Raw genomic sequence first — 19,857 nt, 5'->3', positions numbered from 1 at the left:
AGAAATACAATATGAGGCCACCAACAATAGATTGACAAACGTGGTGGTTGTTTTTTATTCTTTCAATTGTAAAAGTTTTCTTATCGAATGGCTGTAAATCAAATGATCCATCTGATTTATTGTCTATAATCATCACCCAATGAAGCCCACTCTAAAACAGTTCATATCAGTAAGTCATTAACCCAAACAATGTTTATTGCTTGAACAATTCTTACAAGAAAAATGATATCTACACTCCCTTTTTTAAGATTGCAACAACGATTAAGAGAACTGTAAATAAAGGAGGGAGGAGTGGAATTATTAAATTAGGATGATCCGAGCCGTCCATTTGATGGGCCACAATGTAAATAGGTTGTGCCCCAAAAATCATTTCCGTAGGATGATCACAACCCTACAATCTATAGAGGTTGCATAAGATGTAGTTTCTATTTAGATCGGAGGGCTAGGATCAGCCTATGGAAATAATATTTTGGGACGCAACCTATTTACGTTTATGGCCCATAAAATGGACAGTTTGGATTATCCTATGGTGTGGTATGGGCGGGGCCTACGTTGTTCAAAGATGGGCCCACCATTCCACTAACGGTTTCTGTTGGGCCCACCAACTGTTCCTGTTGTGTGTGGAGAGAGAGAAAGACTGACTGGTAAAATGGTGGGAAAACGTTAGCCAGCCGTCAAGGGGGGCGGAATAGCCTGCAAGGGGGGGGGGGGGGGGGAATATCAGCGCCCAAAGAACAAATGTCTAGGTAAAAGTCATAGCAGTGCCGAAAGGCTATTGAAAAACAAGGTAAGTTATCACATGCAATGCCCAAAATATAAGGAGGTGTAACCGCTTCTTGTCGTTATTAGACTATTAGTTGAGAAATGAACAGGGGTAATTTCGTCAATTCCCTTTCCTGCTTTAATAGAGAATAAACACAAAGCATATTCAATTTTAAGGGCCCACAGAAAAAGAGAACCGCAAATTTCACTCATTATTTTCTCTCTTATATCGCAAAAAGAAAAAGAAAAAAGGATACTCTACGTATCCATATACAGCGTATATACGACGGTATTAAAATCTACAATCGTATCCAAGTATCAGAGTCTCCCAAGTGGAGAAAAAGAAAAAAAACTTCTTTGATATTTGATTTCAAACCTTCTAGAATATAGTCCACCACGGAATAAGGGATTTGGAAAGTTCTATAAAACCTTCAAGAAGCGTATCCGGGCTCCGTATACGTATATGAACAGTATATATATATACGGTTAAGCAACAGTAGAGAAGCTTCTCAGGTTAGATCAGCCATCGATATTGCCTCGCCTCCACTTGTTATCCATCGATGCCCTAAAATTAACGCAAAAGAGAAAAAAAGAAAGAAAGAAAATAAGTCAAAATAACCCTAAAATCCAAAAAAAAAACCCTGATCAAGAAATCGGCAAGCATAAAGTTAGACAAAGATCACGCTCTGAAAAGAAATTCGCAGTAAAATTGGAAACCTTTACAGAGAAAAAGCCCTAAATTCCAATAAAAAACTGAAAATACCGTATTAGGAGAGGGAAAACGAAGATTAAAAAAGTAATTACTTACTAAGAACTTGCTCGGCCGAGAATCTCCTCGAGACGTCCTTACAAAGCATTCTCCTGATCAGATCTCTTGCTGAAGGAGATACGGAGTGAAAGATCCGGGTCGGAAACCGGAGATTCCCTCTCAGAACAGCTTCAAAGATCTCCGATGCCGACTCGCCGTAAAACGGCGGGATTCCGGCGAGCATTATATAGAGAATAACTCCGGCACTCCATACATCGACCTTCTCGTTATAATCCCTACCGGAAATCACCTCCGGCGCAACATAATACGGTGTTCCGACGATCTCTCTCATAGATCGATCCTCGTGTAAGCAATCGGCCGATCCAAAATCAGCGAGTTTTAAACGATTCCGTCCGTCAAAGAGGATATTTTCCGGCTTAATATCACGGTGAACAACTCCTCTCCGGTGAATATGAGCGATCGCTTCCATTAACGGCGACATAACTCCGGCAGCCTCCGTTTCAGAAAAAGTACGCTTTGAAATACGTTCGTAAAGATCTGGAGAGGAGCAGAGCTCAAGAATCATGTGGAGATAAGCTTCATCTTCGTAAACTCCATAGATCTGAACAATGTTAGGGTTTCCACTGACTAGATTCATGATTTTCGCCTCTTTTTCAAGGCATTCGCGATCGATAGAATCGGAGAGGAGTCGTTTGTCGATCGATTTGCAGGCGAAGAAATCGCCGGATTCCGGCGAAAAGCACCGGAAAACGGTACCGAATCTTCCCCTTCCGATCTCCTCGTAGATCGTATAATCTCTTTTTAGACTCTCGCTCATTTCCTTTTTCCTGTTCTCTGTTTTTTTCTTCTAGAAAAATCTTACCTCCAAACACGTTATTTATAGACCTTGTGTTTGGAATTTCACTGACGAATATTCCTTTAGAATCTACTCCAATGAGATTCTTCCACGCGTCTTTGTTACGTTTAATTACTGAAACGCCCTTTTCGTAACACACAAGGAAGTTTTCCTTTTGAAATTGGAAACTTCTACGGTTCTACCATTCTATTTTCCCACTCACTGACTGTCATGTAGCTGATATGACGTTTTGCTGCCTTTTTAGCTCTTACCGATTTTACCCTCAGAAATTGTTTTTTTTTCTTCCAAGGGCACTCTTCTTTATTACTATTAAAGAAGAGTGCCCTTCCAAAAAATAGATGTATTAAACAAAGAAAATTGGAGTAAAATTCTTACGCACTCCCTCCCCTCACTATCTTGACGTACAATGAATAAAAGTCTTTGGTTAGATTATTCGTTAGTTTGGACTATGACCAAATTTTAGTGAAGATTTTCATTGCACAGGGTTGATGAGTTTTCCAACTTTTCCAACTTTTAAGTTTTAATAACCACCTCTTTGGTGGGTTTTGCAACTGGAAATGCAAAATAAATAACATTAGGGCGTGTGAATAAAGTTTTCATCTGCCGTTAAACACCGTACAAGTGTTCAACTCACACGTCCTAATGTTTTATGTAAAAGGGGTCGATTTAAGATATACGGGGGTCGATTTATCACTCCTCTACAAAAAGGGAAGTGATAAATGCGCCCCTATTCATTACTTGGGACACCTAGCTGCAGTGTATCTATGACTGTAGAGGGACTGATGTACTTCACATGGGAAGGATTCAACCGACCTGATTGCCACGTACACTGCATCTGGGTGTCCGAAGTAATGAAAATGGGTGCATTTATCATTTCCCTAAAAAAACATAGTCGGTATGAATTAGTATGTAGTTATAAATAATCTAATTCGATTATGTCCATAACTTACAAGCACATTGTATGAACCACAAAAATTGAGTTCTTTTTTATTTTAGGTGACAAACACATGATGTTGAGCATGCGTATCACTTGGGTTGGGTCAAGTCAAATAAGCTTTTGACCAAAAAAAAATGAATTGGAATCAATCCGAGCCCGATCCAATTTTATGGTTAAAGCTCAAACCAGATTCCCAAAAACCGACCCAAGTTACAGCCTTGACATTGAGACCCCTTATCTTCGTGAACACTATAGCAATGTCAATAATTTTCTACTCTTTGCCTAATTTTGTTAATAAAAAATGAGGAGGCATAGATGAATTGCTCGTTAATATTTTAGATTTTGAAATTTGAGTAGACTAAGTGTTTTTTAATATTAAAGGTATATAAACAGGTTTTTATCACATTTAATTAGTACAATAATATTATTTTAAATCTATTTTTCCCAAATATTTTCCGCCGTTCTTGTTTTCTTGGCCATTTTCCATCCAGACGTTTTATATGTGGGATTTGCTAAGCTCCACAACAAAAGGGTTTTCGTGGCTGGTCTCCATTAACGAGGTGCTGGTCTGATGTGCGACAGACCAGCCGCGAAAACCCTTTTGAGATGGACGCTAGCAATTCCCTTTATACGTTATACTATAGTATCTTTCTGGTAATGAGGTTTTTCTCCCCTGAAGGATCTAAAATTCGAATATTTCCAAGCCTTTTAGAAAATACCCTTTTTTTTCCTTAATCACAGAGAAATTTACTTCTTGCCTCAAGAGGTGGTCTTCTGATTCCTTCCTAATCGGCATGAAATTGATAAAGTACGTTTACTAATATTGGCACTACCATGTATTAATAATATGCAAATAAGACTTATTTTTCAGCTTGTCTTTTATTTTTTAAGGAATATCAGCACAACCATGTTTTGATTTTCGCACTAACCCTTCGTGTCTTTTATTATTTAAAGAGCTGTCAAATGTTATTATAGTTCCCACAAAGCTCTCACAAGCCAATTAAAAAAGAAAAGACAAGCTAAGTTTGTGCAATTATTAAAACATACTTGCGCTAATTCATTTTCCTTTTTTTAATTGGCTTCTAAGAGTTTTTTTTTTTTTTTTGAGCTCTAATAACCTTTGAGCACTGTTTAAATAGTAAAAGACAAGATGAGTTAGTGTAATTATAAAAAAATAATAGTGCCAACAGCGACTTTTGTAGGACGTTTTGGGACAAGAACCAAGTACGGGGAAAGTCGGTACAAGTCACGCGGAGGAAGGTTGCTTTGCCGAGAAAGATGCTGCCTTTTTTGACTTATTATATTTCTCCACGTGGAATGTTGTGGGAATGTGAAAAACCAAATTATAAGTTATAAAATAATAAGGATATAAGTTGTAGCAGTTATCGGCTCGAGTTCTTTACTTTGCCGGCTCATTTTTGAGCTGAGAATCAAATAGCTTGCGTGGGTAAATAGGTAATGGCGTGAGTCATGAGCTGACAAGCCCCTTTTTATTTAATACTTAGGCCATGTTTGGATTGCAAGAAAAATATTTCTGATGGAAACTTTTTTTCCCTACAATTTAGGGGAAGTGATATGATTATGGTTAATTTAGAAGGATATCATCATAAATTGAAGGTCCCTCTAAATAAAAATTGAATAGCGTTTCCTCAGGTCAATAAGTCATCCAACCTTGAGGTCGGAGGTTCGATCACAGCTTTGCTACCAAAAAAAATAAGGGGAAGCTTTTCCAAACGTTTCTAAAAAAAAAATTGCAATCGAAGTAAGCATCTAAAATAGGAAATTTTGTTTCGAAATGCATTACGAGCCTGAAGGAAAGAAAAGTGATGTTCCCCTCTTCTTCTCAATTGTCTGAAATCCAATCCCAAGGGACTAAGAATGGTTACACTTCGAATTGAATTTTCGAAAGTTTACTCGACTTTTGGCACGCCCAAACATTCATCACACACAGCACACGCAATCCACGATCCAAACAAGTCTTTCGGTTAATAGTAAGCAAGTCGATTCGGCTGACTAAAATACATATTAATGGACTAAATTATCAACAAATATCAAAATAAGCTAGCTTATCTTAAAAAATAATAATATCTTGTTCTTCAGAACATTTTTTTTTTCCATTAGGAATCCATGCACCTCAGCAGTACAAACCACGTCAGGTACCATAGCCAAGATTTTCAAAATGTAGAAAAGTATTTTTTTAAATTTGGAATGTAGTTTCGGCATGCTTACTCACACATTGGTTCATCATTCATTACTCTAGTCGTATGTTCTAGTCTTATCAAACAACTATAGTCAATAAAATATGGTCGAAGGGTGTTCCTTTCCACTCAATTATTGATCATACGTTTTATTTCTTAATTGAAAAGCATGCGCTGCTGTTTATCATTGATATTGATATTTAACATTTTGATAAGATTCTTAATAAAATAATCTCAAGGGATCGTAGCAGGTGAGGTGACCTTATCAATATGCACACGCATGCTCATATGTAATATGCACATATGACCCGAATAGCACCCGAGAGAGAGAGAGAGAGAGAGAGAGAGCTTGCTTTGGAATCACTTGGATTTCAATTAGCATGTAGGTTTCTGATCAATTTATAATCCATTTGGCGTTTTTCTATTTGAACCAGATCACCAGATCGGCTCACGTAGTAACTGTTGGCTTATGTAAAACCCCGGCCCGCCTGCAACGACAACTGATCAGCAACCTATGACCCGAATAGCACCCGATCGTCATTTGATCGCTAGTACTCAACTGGTCGTGATCTTGCAGTCTAGATCACACCCGATTGAGCACTGACCGTTGGAGCACACACGCTGGAGTGGATCCTAAAGAGAGACCCACTTCCCCATGAATTTCCCTTAAATTGTGGCTCAATTTTCTCCCAATTTTGCCTAGGGATCCACTCCATTTTAAACCTTGAATTGGCCAAAGTGGCATTTCTTAGTTTTCCGTGGAGGATTAGATCTAGTAACAGAGGGTATAGGACAATCCGTATGTGTAAAGTATGCCAAAATGCGCCACTACAGCCCACGTCACGCGCATGAGTTCACGGTCATATTGCCCCACCACTTGCAAAGGCAAGTGCTTGAGAGAGAGAGAGAGAGATGGAACGGTATTTATGAACCCCTTTCCACTTTTCTCATTTTCCAATGCGGGACTAAACTTTTGGTCTCTTCACAACTCTTCCTGCACCTCTTTCAAAATACGCATTTTTCATAATAAAAGCATTTATTTTCAAAAACTATTTTCCAATGCATTTTATTTTGAAAATCTCTGACTATAACATGAGGTGACATCACGTCGTCTGAGCCCCAATGAACCTAAACCTAGTACTACTAGATTTGTTAAACCTAATACTGATAGGAGTGATAAGAGTCCTAGTTGAATTAGGAGTTTTATTTCAATGAGTGGTTTATTAGTAGAAAGAGATTGAGGGGGTAATATTAGGAGTCCTAGTTGCAGGGTGAATCGTCTTTGAAATAGTCTACACCATGCGAAATGTTTCTATTGGTTTTTATTTGCAACATTATAATAGAATTAGGAATTCTTTTCAAAATTCGTAGGGATCTGTATAGCTAGCCTACAAATCTGTAAGGCCTCTTGACCTTGCAAACTATGAAATGTGAGTCTTTAAGGCGCCTCTTGACCTTGTAAACTATGGAGTGTGAGAATTTAAGGCCTCTTGACCTTGCAAAATATGGGATATGAGCAATTTTCTTTATGTACTTGGGTGATATGCTCTTGTTGAAGTGTGATGCCTAGGAGAACCCTCATGTGACTTCAGAGCAGTTTTCTATCTCTATCCTTTTTTTCCTTTATTATTCTATCAGTTTCCCTCCTAAACCTTTCACTCACCAGTTATAATTTAATCTAGATCAACCCTAGATCTTCTGTCACAGATCAGTCAGGGTTTTCGGTTTACCGAGGAACAGTCAAAGACTGCTATCAAAAGTTTTAAATCATTACAGATCAAAGAAACCTTCAAGAACTATCACTTAAACAGCCTAAAACTTTTCCTAACACCCATCTTTTCCTAAGGATTAACCCCAGCCTCTAGATATCAACACTGCAGAAAACTTGTACATTTACAGTCAACTTAATTGGACTGTTTTACCTGTGAGTTCCTTTACCAGTCCCAGGCACCTTCACTGAACCCCATGAGAACTTTTTTCTATGCCTGAAGACCCATACAAACATTTTACTATCGACTGTTACAAGATCTCCACTCAAACTATAAACAGTCCACTTTATAACCTAAGATAGTCCTATACCTCTGGGCGGCCTAGTGCACAAGGCTCCCACCATTGCAGGGTCTGGGAGGGCTAGATGTACGCAGCCTTACCCCTGCTTTGCAAAGAGGCTGTTTCCGTGACTCGAACCCGTGACCACCAGGTCACAATGTAGCAACCTTACTGTTGCGCCAAGGCTCACCCTCTAGATAGTCCTATACCTCTCTACCTTATTAATTCCTACTTCACCTAGGACTACTTTTGTTGGCTGTCCCACATTAATTAGTATCAGAGCAACCATACCTAGTGACTTTCCTTATCCATCCTGCATCAGGTATCCATGCTTTGTATGTATGGTAGAAGTGATCAATAATATGTATACATGTATTCATGTGTGTTTGTATGTAGGTAAGCATTAATGATCGAGAGAAAAATAAAACATGAAGCCTGTCTACAGATAAGAGAGAACGAAATGCTAGAAAGAAATCACTTCTACGATCCTTCCTAAAAGACAATAATTTGGCCCTACTACCTCTTTTATGTGATCACGTCCATTGATGCGAACAGCAACCATAAGCCCTTGATCCATCAAGTCTCTCTTAGGGTTCTCCCAAGAAAAGCTAAACCATTTTTCGTAGTCTTTTGTCTGCTTGGGATGAGACCAAGACCATGTGGGTTGCCTCATAATGTTCTACAAGATAGATGGTCTTGATTTTATATACATGCTCCCTGTGCCATCCTTATAGGACCCAAAAACTGCCTTTTATCATTGATTGTAAAAGTGACTTTCTGCATTGTCGTTCTCAAGAAAGAAACAAAAGAAACGTGGAATTAGGGTAATATAACACATTTTAATGTACACAAAATTGCTTTACCTATTCCCTTCTTCTCAAGGATCAAGTTGGCCTCTTGCATGGCCTCCTGTATTCAAGATCAACATGGGAATCAACCTCGCTTTCCTCCTACGCAAGATACCACTGCAATTAGAAACAATCACAGCAAGCAAATCTATGATCTAAACATGATCATTCATAACTTAATGGTGTAATCTATCTATATCAGGAGATAGAAGGGCGTGACCTCGTTGTAAATTGTAAGGGATTTGCTAGGGTCCATTGCAAAAGGCATTTCACGGCTGGTCTGACATGGTCTGTCGCATGTCAGGCAGCCTCCTCGTGAATGAAGACGACAGCTTTTGTCTCCATTCACGAGGTGGCTGGTCTGACGTGTGACAGACCAGCTGCGAAATGCCTTTTTCGGTGGACGCTAACAATTCCCAAATTGTAATACACTGAGGAACGTCTATTATTATATGGTAAGCCCCACCTTTGATTGATCTGGACCATCCAAGGACCCAAAAAACATGAGTCTATAATCCTAATATACAACAGCATGTTTTTCTGGACGGTGAATGTGGACTGACATGGTTTTTGAGCCGTGGCGGAGCCAGGATTTATGCATAAGGGGGGCAAGCTTATACATGCTTATACATAAGGGGGGCAGGCCTTCAAATTTTAAAGGGGGCTGGGCCTATTAAGGATTTGGCCCAACTCAACAGGGGCAACTGCCCCCTTATGCTACATGTAGCTCCGCCCCTGTTTTTGAGCGTCTAAATTCAATGTCCAAAAATATTTAAATCCTCAAAACCCAAACACGAAGAGCTTGACTTTCAAATCTACAATCAAAATTCAAATTGAATTGACCAAAACGATACGTTTCTCAAAGTCGAACCAGGTCATAAAATACTGAGCCACCAACTATAGATTGAATTGAATCACAAAATGCAAGTCCATGGCATTTCTATGTAACATCTAGACCAATCAAGAAGTATTGGAGATAGAACCAGTCTCAGTATGATGCCTGCAATTCAATCTCATATTTCCTTAATTCAAAAGATAAAACATTTCCTATGGTAGAATGGATAGATTTAAAAGGCGTGAGAATACTGAATTTACACTACCTTCTTTGTTTGGATTTGGTCCGTGTTGAGCTGCATTTGCCATAGCCCTATCGGAGGGGATTCAATAGGAGCATGAAGGCTCGGAGTTTCTGACTCCCCAAGAAGTTCTCTATTTGGTGAAGAACATGAAGGTGGAACATAATATTGAGTTTCGCTGATACTCCGTTTTCTAACCACAGGAGATTCTGCCGTAGAGCATAAATCTTCATCGGTCCTCGAGGTCTCAGCCTTATATATGTGATCCCGTAAATTATCTCGGTCACATCTCTCACCATCCAAACTTTTCAATGCCTTCGGCTGATTAGAAGTCCCCTTAGAGTTTTGCATCATGGGCACTCTTTGATCATGGGACGAACTAGAGCAAGAAACTTTCTTTATGATAACCCTTGGAATGTTCATATTTTCAACACCATTCAAATTGTCTGCAACAACTTCATCTTTCTCATTCAATTTTGTAGCCCTTGAAGCTCCGTCTGTTTCCCACATCATAGACAGAGCATCGGCCAAGCGTTCTTGTGCCAAAGTCATTTCCACGATAGGCTTTGGATAGTTAAATCCAATCTCCACCCCCGCAGCTTTAAGCACGGAATTAGGAGCATCCCAAGGATGATGAATCCATTGAGTTGGCATTCTTGCAAGCTCAGGCAGCCATTGCCTCACATATTCACCCTCTGGGTCAAAATTGCAGCCTTGAACCTATTGCCCAGAATAAACAAACTGCAAAAATTGAAATGTGCTATTGAAATCAAGGATTAAAACTCAAAACTCAACTTTGACTCGATGAGGGCCCAATCCAAGTTGATTCAAAACTTTGTTGAGTACTCTGATTGAGTTCTGGAGCTTAAAAATATTACGTTGTAGTCTGATATTTGAATTTCAAATGCATGGTCAAGTTCTTTGAATACTGAATCAAGTTTTTCGTGTATTCTGTCATGTTCTCAGGTTTTACTGAACCCGAGTTACCCTTTTAATTTGACTGAACTCTTTGATCAAGTCAAAAGTACTTGGTCAACTTTTCAAGTAATCTTTCAAATGTTACATGTGAAGCAAAATATTTTCATAAAAGTCCTAAAATTTGACATGAGGCTATATATAGATTGATAGACGTATGTATTTTTAAGTATGGGGGCAACTTGGATCGATTTTTGGGAATTGAGGTTGAGATTTTACCTTAAAATGGGGTCTGAGTTGGATCGATTTTACAATTTTTAATTAATAGATCACGGGGAGTATTCATAAATGCAAATCAAAAGCAGGAAAGTGCCTGCTGACTTCCTTGTGAACCATCAAAACAGAGGTTTTTCTAAAAGACTATCCAGGAGGAGTTTGTGGGTGCCGTTCCTCAATACTTAGTTAACGATGATGGCCACTCATGCCATTTTTGGACTACATTAATCTCTTAAAGATTTTACAATTAGGAGAACACACCTGAGGGCTGTCGAGACGGCCGAGCTCATGGCCATCAGGTAAGCCACCCGAGATATATTGCCAACCGAGAATGTCACTTTCCAAATCAGCATCCAATAGAGTGTGCCAGAAATATTTCATCCCCCACGTCCATGGAAGCAACAAGAACTTAACAAAAAAGCTTGAAACTATTACTCTGATTTTGTTGTGTATCCATCCTGTCGCCCAAAGTTCTCTCATTCCCGCATCGACCAATGGGTACCCAGTCCGACCTTGTCTCCAGGCCTTGAAATCACCTTGGTCAATACGCCATGGGAAATGTCTCAAGTGACCCATCAAAGATCTTTCATGTGTGAAAGGGAAACTGAAACAAAGGTAACGTGAATATTCTCGAAAACCAATAGCTCTAAGAAAGAGATTTGTGCTCTCTTCGGCATCGGAATTTCCTTCTCTTGCCCATTGTATCTGCTTCATTCGTACGCACTGGAAAACTTTTCTTATACTCACTTCTCCAAAATGAAGATATGGTGACAAAAGGGATGTCAAGTTGCCCTCCACCTTCAACCTATTCTTCGAATAGTTAAGTAAATGTTGGCCAACAAATTCAGATAACACCTTATCTGCATTGCTCCAACCTGGAGACCAACCTCTTCCTAGAAGTGCATTGCTAGATTTTTCCAGTTCATTTTCAAGACCCAATTCCTCAATTGAACAGCTTTCAACAGTTTCTGTCATTAGCACAGCAGATGAAAGATTTTAGCATCTTTGTATCCTGTAAATTTTCAAAAATAGGTTTTCATATATGATCTCCTAGATTTAATAGTCAATTCTGTAAAAAGAAGAGAAATTTCCCAATATATCTATATCTCACCTGTTGAAGGAACCAACCTCCATGGAGGAAGGAGAGATGTCACTTCACTCGCAATGCTCTTGCACTTGTCCCAGAATGCGTTAAAAGTTATAAAAGCATAACCCTTCTCATCATACACTTCCCACGGTTCATATAACAGATCTCCATTGAAACTGCTTACACAAATTCCATGCTCCACCAGCTGTTGTTTGATGTTGTGATCACGTACAAGTGAAACAGGGTCTGAAAAGAGAGTAATTTATTAAAAAAAGTCATGTAATCAGATAAAGGATCCAGACAAGTATTTTCTCCAGTTGGCACGGATAAATATCATCAACATTTGGTGTAGAACTTTATAAGGTGGCTCTCAAATTTGGGGTAGCACTTAAAAGGCTTACTTGTTATATACTCATTAACAACTGCTTGGAAAACGAATGCAATTCTAAGCAAACAATCCAAACATTTGAAAGATGTAATCAAGTTAAATTAGAGGTAAACAGAATGGATATTACAGATAGTACCGTAGAGGTAAAGAACACTAGACAACGTACAAGATCATTGTGTCACACACAGCCATTGCAGCTATTCGGTAAATTGATATTGTATCTTTTGTTGTTTAAACCTTAAAGTATTATCCATTTAGTATTTACGTTCTTCTTCTTTTTTTATATTCTTATGAACTGAAAGTTAAATAACATTGCATCTTTCAATATTATCATACATTTCGTCGAGCACCAACACGTGCATCCGTGTTTAATCACACTTTAACAGATGTTTTCTTTTAACAGTTTGCATTTTCAGGACCTCATTTCCCCAAGTTCCGAAACCATCTGCTAAGTGCTAATCCATCTCTCTACATGGAAATTGACCTTTCTTTATATAACATTCATAGTCTTGTGATCTTTTTTTTCTTTCTTTTTTGAAAGAGTCTTTTGATCTCTTTTACAACAATAAAATTCAGAATTTAAAGATATGTTGGGAAGCATCTAATATAATATCAGCCAGAATATATGTACACCCAGATTGCATCTAACTTGTAGTACAACATAACTCATTGGGTTGGGTTGGCACGGGGGGGGGGGGGGGGGGCGGGGGAGGCGCTCTTTACATGGATAGATTATATAGGCGATACTTACATGCTGAATGTAGAAACATTCCATTCTAGAAAAAAAATGGAACCCCTACTAAGAGCAGAATCGGCAACTACAGTAAACACCTTGTTGTTGATAATACTGACAACCTCTATGACATCCTTGGCCTCTACCACGAGCATGGTCTCTTCCACATCCTCGGGTAGAAGAGCCGGCCGAGTAAAAGGACTCAAATATATTAAGAGAAGACTGTAAAATGAGAGGCTTGACAGAAGCCTTGGATGCAGAAAAGAGCACATGGTGCTAGAAAAGAATAACTTGCACTTCATAGATGGAGAGACCTTTGAACAAGCGAGAATAGAGGTGTTAAACATAGCATTGTCATCTCCAAGGCTCAATTAAGTATAGCGAACTCAAACTTCTTATCTATAGACTGCTATATGGCAACGCCCTATGTTACTACGTCCCATCTCCCATAATAATATAAAAACATGAACCCCTTCTTACACATATTTTTAACGGCAACCCCTTCTTACACATTAACACACAGAAACCTGGATAGGGATGGCAAAGAGGAACATATCCCTAACACAATCCTCCCAAAACCTTACCTTCGATGATAATGTTAGAAGAAGATATATACATATGGGGAAACGTTTTCTGCGCGATACCTCAGATAAGTTATCCGAGCAAGAGCTCAAAAAATCATGTGGGTCCACATTGTTTGGATGATCCAAAGCATTCATTTGATAGGCCCTTACATAGATAGGGTGTGCCCAAAAAATCAGCTCCATATGATCATCTTAACCCTTCGATTTTTGGAGGTTAAAAATGGACAGATTTGTGAAGGTTTATACCCATCCACTTTAACCTCCACAAATCGAAGGGTTAGGATAATCCTGTGGAGCAGATTTTTTGTGCACAGTCTATCTATCTTTGCACTATCCAAATGAATGCTTTGGATCATCCAAACAATGTGGGCCCATATGTTTTTTTGAGCTCTTGCTCAGATAACTTATCTGAGGTATCGTGAAAACGTTTCTCCTATATATATATATATATATATATATATATATATATATATATATATATTGTTAACTTACCAACTTCTCCAAAAGCTTAAGTTGTTGGAGAAAGGCGTTATTTATCTTTTATACTTTAACACTCCCCCTCACGTGTGACCCACTTCGCAAACACGTGGCACATGTGGTCCCACTTTGGGCCGACCATCGCATGTGGATTTTTGCTATCTGGGAGGTTTGAACTCGAGACCTTTGGCTCTGATACCATGTTATTATGTTAACTTACCAACTTCTCCAAAAGCTTAAGCTGTTGGAGAAAGGCGTTATTTATCTTTTATACTTTAACACACACACACACACACACACACACACACACACATATATATATATATATATGAGGAAAATGATTGTAAGCTTGAGCGCACCAAGCTTAGGTGAGCATGAAGGCCCAAAACTCATGGGTCCCACATTTTTTGTGGTGATCCAAACCATTCATTTGCAAGGCCCCATCATAGATAGGGTGTGTACCAAATATCAGCTCCATTGGATCATCCTAACCCCTCCAAAAGCGGAGGGAAAAAATGGGCAGATTTGTGGCAAACGGTGTCTGTCCATCTATGTGAGGGCCTTTCAAATGAATGCTTTGGATCATCCTAACAATGTGGGCCCTCAAGCTCACCAAAGCTTGGTGCGCTCAAGCTTACAATCATTTTCCTCTCTCTCTCTCTCTCTCTCTCTATATATATATATATATATATATATATATATATATATATATATATATATATATATATAGAGAGAGAGAGAGAGAGAGAGAGATATCTTGTTTTTCCATTCAACATTATGTGAAATTGTACATTGACTTATATACATTATATTGAGTAATTGACCAAAATAACATAATGAAGGATACTAAGTGCCTACATATCAAAACATTCAAAAAAAAAGTGCCTACAATATCAATATCACACGCATATTTCTAACAATTCCAAGCATTCCCTACATCCCCATGAGCGAATGTAAGGAGGGAGTCATTCGGTGTAGGATCTCAAAAGACTTTTAAGGGAGCCCTCTTGAAACCAAATAACTTCCTTCTTCGGACTGCATTTGAAGAATTTGTCTTGTTTAAGCTTCCTTATGTGAACACAAACAAATCCCTTCTATGGAACTCACATTAAGAGACAAATAGAACACTATGCAGTGTGTAAAATGAACTTGCTAATTGAGAACAGACATTTCCTACCTCCACACATGGAAAAAAAGTGGGTAAGCACACAAAGGTGAGAAGTTGTAAGGGACTAAAGGTAAGGGGTAAGAATTAGGCATTTAAGCTTCCATGTTGCCATTAGAATAAAGTCGCATCTTCTTTTTTTTCAATTTCTTAAAAAAAAGTGTATGAAGTGAGTGTCTTTCATCCAAAAGCTAGTTCTCATTCAGGGGACTTTTAGGTATGATGTCCAACCACATGGCGGGGAGACGATCACATCAATGGTTTTCATCTTTTGATGAACCACCTTTGAATCTTAGGTGGAGCAAATGACTACCAAAACCACATCCAATTGTATAAAGGACACAGTCTCTTTAACAAGGCAACAGAATAATGAGCAAACCGGGAATACACCACTAAGATTCGAAGCCCAAGCTCTCCTATCCTTAAGGATGATACAAACAAGAATTCCAAACATCCAAAAAGCACAACAAAGGACTCAAATCTCCCCGTTCTTAAGATTGAGAAGGAAAGACCAACACCACACCAACATTGAAAAAAATATAAAATTAATAACAAAAGACCAACACCATACCGAAGCACAATATCTCTTAATAACCAAAAAAAAAAAAATTGAATCCCTTTCTCACATGGTAACCTGTAGAGGACTAAAACGCCATTGCAAAGAGGAATGTGATCCAATCACAAATTCTTTCGAAACAACTACCCCTCCCCCCACCCAGCCTAAACCTAGTGAATAACATGAACACACCTTTGACGCTACACAGTTATCTCCATGCTATCATCTTCGCTCCCACCCTTTCCAACCTTCACAACATTTTCCCAAAATAATTCTTCTCCAAGGTCATTTTTTCGATGAGAGCACTATCTTACTCAAACATGCATAACCGATCCCAAGCCCACCTTCATTTCTAGGTTGAACAAAACACCTCCCATTTCACTAAATGCTTCATACACTAAAGGACAAGTGGAATTGAGTACGGAACTTGCAACTTCAATTATCGTGTGGGCTTCCATCCCAAAGAAGGCCTCTTTGGAGATTTTCAATGTGCCGTGGTGACTCTAGAATTCTGAAGAGGGACATAAAATAAGGAGATTAGCCAACACCGCCTTAATTAGAGTGATTTTCCCGCCAAAAGACAAATAATCCTTTTTCCATTGTGTCAACTTTCTCTCAATGCATATTGAACCACCAGGTCGCATAATGATTTTGATAGAATCCCCGAGCCAAGGGAAAGCCCAGGATAAGAAAAAAAAGAAGCTTACCTACCTTAGAACCAAAACTATCCACCTTGCTTTTTCGAAAATGTTTTTCATTCACTTCTTTGCGAGATCCTCACTACTCCTTATTGGAGATTTGAATAATTTATGGAAGAAAAAAAAAAGCATGGGTCATGAATTAAAAGAGTGATTGGTTTTCAGCAGTTTCAAATTCAATGCTTGTCAATTTTTTTGTTAGCAGGAAAGCATAAGAAGATCTAGAGATTGCAATAGCAAGGAAGCCATGTACGTAAATCTGGAATTAGTCATGAGTTTCCAACATGAAATGTGCATCGCAAGTGAATCATTCACAATCCCTTTTGGATTAACGACATGGATAATATCCATGATATTTCAGTTGAACCATTAGCCTCTTACATTTAGCAAATACAAGTTTCAAATTGGATAGAAACAATCAGTTAGCTATCATATCAGATTGGTTTTTCATTCTTGTCAAATGGTCAGGTATAATATCAACCAAAAATTGTCCAAGATGACAATCTTGAGAGTGGATCCATTACAATGAAGAAAATAATCATTAATGTTAACTTGTCAACTTCTCCAAAAGCTTAAGCTGTTGGAGAAAGGTGTTATTTATCTTTTATACTTTAACACTCCCCCGCACGTGTTGCCCACTTGGCAAACACGTGGCACATATGGTCCCACTTTGGGCCGACCATCGCATGTGGATTTTTGCTCTCCGGGAGGTTTGAACTCGAGACCTTTGGCTCTGATACCATGTTAACTTACCAACTTCTCCAAAAGCTTAAGCAGTTGGAGAAAGGTGTTATTTATCTTTTATACTTTAACAATAAATCGCTTCTATATAATCAAGGAAATAATCATTAATTATCCAAGCAACATACCGTTAATTCAACTCAAACACGACCAAACCAAAAACTAGATCTAAGGAAGCATTTTTCATCAAAGCAAAAAATTAATGAAAGATAGAGCATACCATAAAGATGGTTATATACAATTCGGGTTGCTCCAATGGTACTAATGCAGTGCAAAAGGGCAGCAAGAGTGCTCTCAGCTCTGATCAACACAAGACTAACCCCAAGAGATCTCAAGGACTGATCCAAGTGGCAAAGAGACTGCTTCAGCCACCACCTTGAAACTCGGCCAGGGTAGAACTGCCCTTCTTCTTTAGGACACCATATATAAACAGGAAGGACACATCCATCCCTAGCGGCCTCTGCTAAGGCAGGATTGTCCTCAATCCTAAGGTCCCTCCTAAACCAAATAATGGTCTTAGATGGGCTTCCCATATTTAGAAATTGGCTCTCAAAACCATACCATGATCTACCCTAAAATCTTTGAATTTTTCACACCATACAGAACCCAAACCCAACAAAAATAGAAAATCTCACCAGGGTATCCTAGAATCTAGAACAGAACATACAACAACATGGTACCCAATCCAAAAGACCCAATTATGCCTTGTTTTTTGGTGTTCCAAGGATCTCCATGAACCACAAAATAACACCCTAAAAAAACCAAATTGCTAAAAAAAATTATAAAAGATAAGAACTGAAACCTCTGAAGGCATATGAGGGTACCAGTAAAAACCTCCAAATTAAGAAAAATTCATCTAATTTCTCATGCCCATAAACTCTTGCTAAAACCCATTCAGAAATTCACCTCTTCATCCCTCCAAACCATTCTAATCTATCCATCATGAGCAAAATGAATCTCCATTTTCATAGAATAAACAAAAAAAAAAACCCACAATGTTTTTCTCTGTTTATTCTCTTTTTTGTTTATGTTGGGGAAGCTTATCAGCACTACTGTATTTTGATGAGGGCACTCCTCACTTTATTAAAAGTACGGTGTGGCCCACACCATAAGATGACTCCTCACTTTATTAAAAAAAATCATTAGATGGCCCACAGTCTAAATAGGTTGTGTACCAAAAATTATTTCCATAGGTTAATCTTAACCCGGGTTAGGATTAACCTCTAACATTCAGATCGGAGGGTTAGGATCAACCTAAGGAAATGATTTTTGAGGCACAACCTATTTAGGCTGTGGCCCATCTAATGGACGGTTTGGATCATTCTATGGTTCTGGCCATACTGTACTTTTAATAAAGTGAGGAGTGCCCTCATCAAAATACAGTAGTGCAGATAACATTTCCAAAGATTTATAATAAAAAAAAAACAAAAGTCACCGATTTCGTTTTCATAACTCATGTGGCGCCCAAAAGTGGCATCACAAAGACAAAATGATTCATTAAATAATGTTATCCACGACAATAACTGGTCAAAGTACTAATAAAATAATTCAATGCGGAGAAGGAGTTAACAAAATTTACTGCTTTCAAACTTTCTACCACTCACTTCTAAAATAATCATTCATTTTGGAAAAATTGCCAATAAGGGACAAATTACTATTGGAAAATTGTTAAAGAAGGTTGATAACCCCCTTTTGAGAATTTGATAACCACATTTATAGGGTTGATAATCCCCTTTTAGAGACCTGATAACCCTAATTTCGTCCCTCTCTAACAATTTTTCAAAAGTGTGTCCCCTTTTGACAATTCTCGTATTTTGATATCCCCCGTTGACAATTTTTCCGATTCGTTTTTTCACTGCTAGAGAAAACAAATGGAAGGGAGAAATTTTAGTGGTAGGCTTGGAGACCTTCTATCAGTTTAGCCATAAGTGACAGCCCCACTTCCAAGAAGAAACGCCACATTGCTAATAAAAAATAAAAAAAAGAAGGGAATTGTTCGCGTGCACGTTAGACCAACCACCTCGTGAAAGGAGACAACAGCTTTTGCCTCCATTCACGAGGTCGCTAGTCTGACATGCAACAGACCGACTGCGAAAAGCCTTTTGTGATGGACCTTAGCAAATACCTAAATAGAGTGAGGAAAATTACTGTTGTGACGTTATTACACACAAATATTCACACACTACTTTTCAGAAGAATCAACTGAGGGGCATGATAAATTCACGCCCCTTGACCTCACGACTGGTAAACAACGGTCCAACCATCTCTCTCTCTCTCTCTCTCCTTTAACTTTGGGTGAAGCCTAACACGTGAATTAGCTAGAACTTTGAACAAGGTAGGCCCCACCTATACTTATTCCCACAATCAGTACTCCCTCTCTCTCTCTCTTTCTTTGTGCAAAACCCTTGGCAGGGCCAACAATGAATGGTTTAGGCCTTTGAAGGTGGACACCATAAAAAGTGTAATTTTGAAAAATATACTTGGGCCCCATCAAGTTCAAAGATTTGAACTGTTAATTTGTTGGGCCTCAATGTAAATAGGCATTGCCCATTAAATCATCTGCATAGGATGATCCAAACCGTCCGACCAGCCTCTATAGGTAGGTTCTTTGTAAGGATGATGATATTTTCACTCCCCCTGCAGTACGCATTCGCTCCCCTCATTAACGCTTTTTGACGTCAAATCACGTTAAAAGGGGAGCGAATGTGTACTGTCGGGGGAGTGAAAATATCATTGCCCTAT

General features: G+C 38.6%; 2 protein-coding genes across 3 annotated transcripts; both read right to left on the bottom strand.

Annotated features, from left to right (window-relative positions):
• Positions 1-290: 290 nt before the first annotated feature.
• LOC143862141 (phosphoenolpyruvate carboxylase kinase 1-like) lies at positions 291-2,391 on the bottom strand. Of its 2 annotated transcripts, XR_013240175.1 has the most exons (3): positions 1,571-2,391; positions 1,139-1,327; positions 291-693 (listed from the first exon to the last, which is right to left on the bottom strand). XR_013240175.1 is itself a non-coding variant. In XM_077373130.1 (2 exons), exons 1-2 carry the CDS (start codon positions 2,346-2,348, stop codon positions 1,272-1,274), a joined length of 834 nt encoding a protein of 277 aa, XP_077229245.1. In that variant the 5' UTR covers positions 2,349-2,391; the 3' UTR covers positions 956-1,271. The 2 variants fall into 2 exon arrangements, 1 of the variants encoding a protein (XP_077229245.1); XM_077373130.1 differs by lacking the exon at positions 291-693 and having other exon boundaries at positions 956-1,327.
• Positions 2,392-7,922: 5,531 nt separating this feature from the next.
• CRY2 (cryptochrome 2) lies at positions 7,923-18,165 on the bottom strand. The gene is made up of 5 exons (XM_077371177.1): positions 17,336-18,165; positions 11,798-12,019; positions 10,948-11,654; positions 9,520-10,215; positions 7,923-8,521 (listed from the first exon to the last, which is right to left on the bottom strand). Exons 1-5 carry the CDS (start codon positions 17,646-17,648, stop codon positions 8,456-8,458), a joined length of 2,004 nt encoding a protein of 667 aa, XP_077227292.1. The 5' UTR covers positions 17,649-18,165; the 3' UTR covers positions 7,923-8,455.
• Positions 18,166-19,857: the final 1,692 nt, after the last annotated feature.

The sequence above is a fragment of the Tasmannia lanceolata genome, unplaced genomic scaffold (genome assembly GCF_043159265.1).
Source record: "Tasmannia lanceolata isolate RefF3 unplaced genomic scaffold, GAP_Taslan_0.1 ptg000037l, whole genome shotgun sequence".
Taxonomy (NCBI): Eukaryota; Viridiplantae; Streptophyta; class Magnoliopsida; order Canellales; family Winteraceae; genus Tasmannia; species Tasmannia lanceolata.
The sequence above is the reverse complement of the archived record's forward strand: the minus strand, read 5'-3'. Positions and strand labels throughout refer to the sequence as shown.

Excerpts from the sequence above, each read along its gene's own strand:
- LOC143862141 (XM_077373130.1), bottom strand. The coding sequence starts at position 2,348 with ATGAGCGAGAGTCTAAAAAGAGATTATACGATCTACGAGGAGATCGGA. Across the intron at positions 1,328-1,570 it reads CTCGGCCGAGCAAGTTCTTA|GGCATCGATGGATAACAAGT; the intron begins GTAAGTAATTAC and ends CGTTAATTTTAG.
- CRY2 (XM_077371177.1), bottom strand. The coding sequence starts at position 17,648 with ATGGGAAGCCCATCTAAGACCATTATTTGGTTTAGGAGGGACCTTAGG. Across the intron at positions 12,020-17,335 it reads TGTATATAACCATCTTTATG|ACCCTGTTTCACTTGTACGT; the intron begins GTATGCTCTATC and ends CTCTCTTTTCAG. Across the intron at positions 11,655-11,797 it reads GAGGTTGGTTCCTTCAACAG|AAACTGTTGAAAGCTGTTCA; the intron begins GTGAGATATAGA and ends TGCTAATGACAG.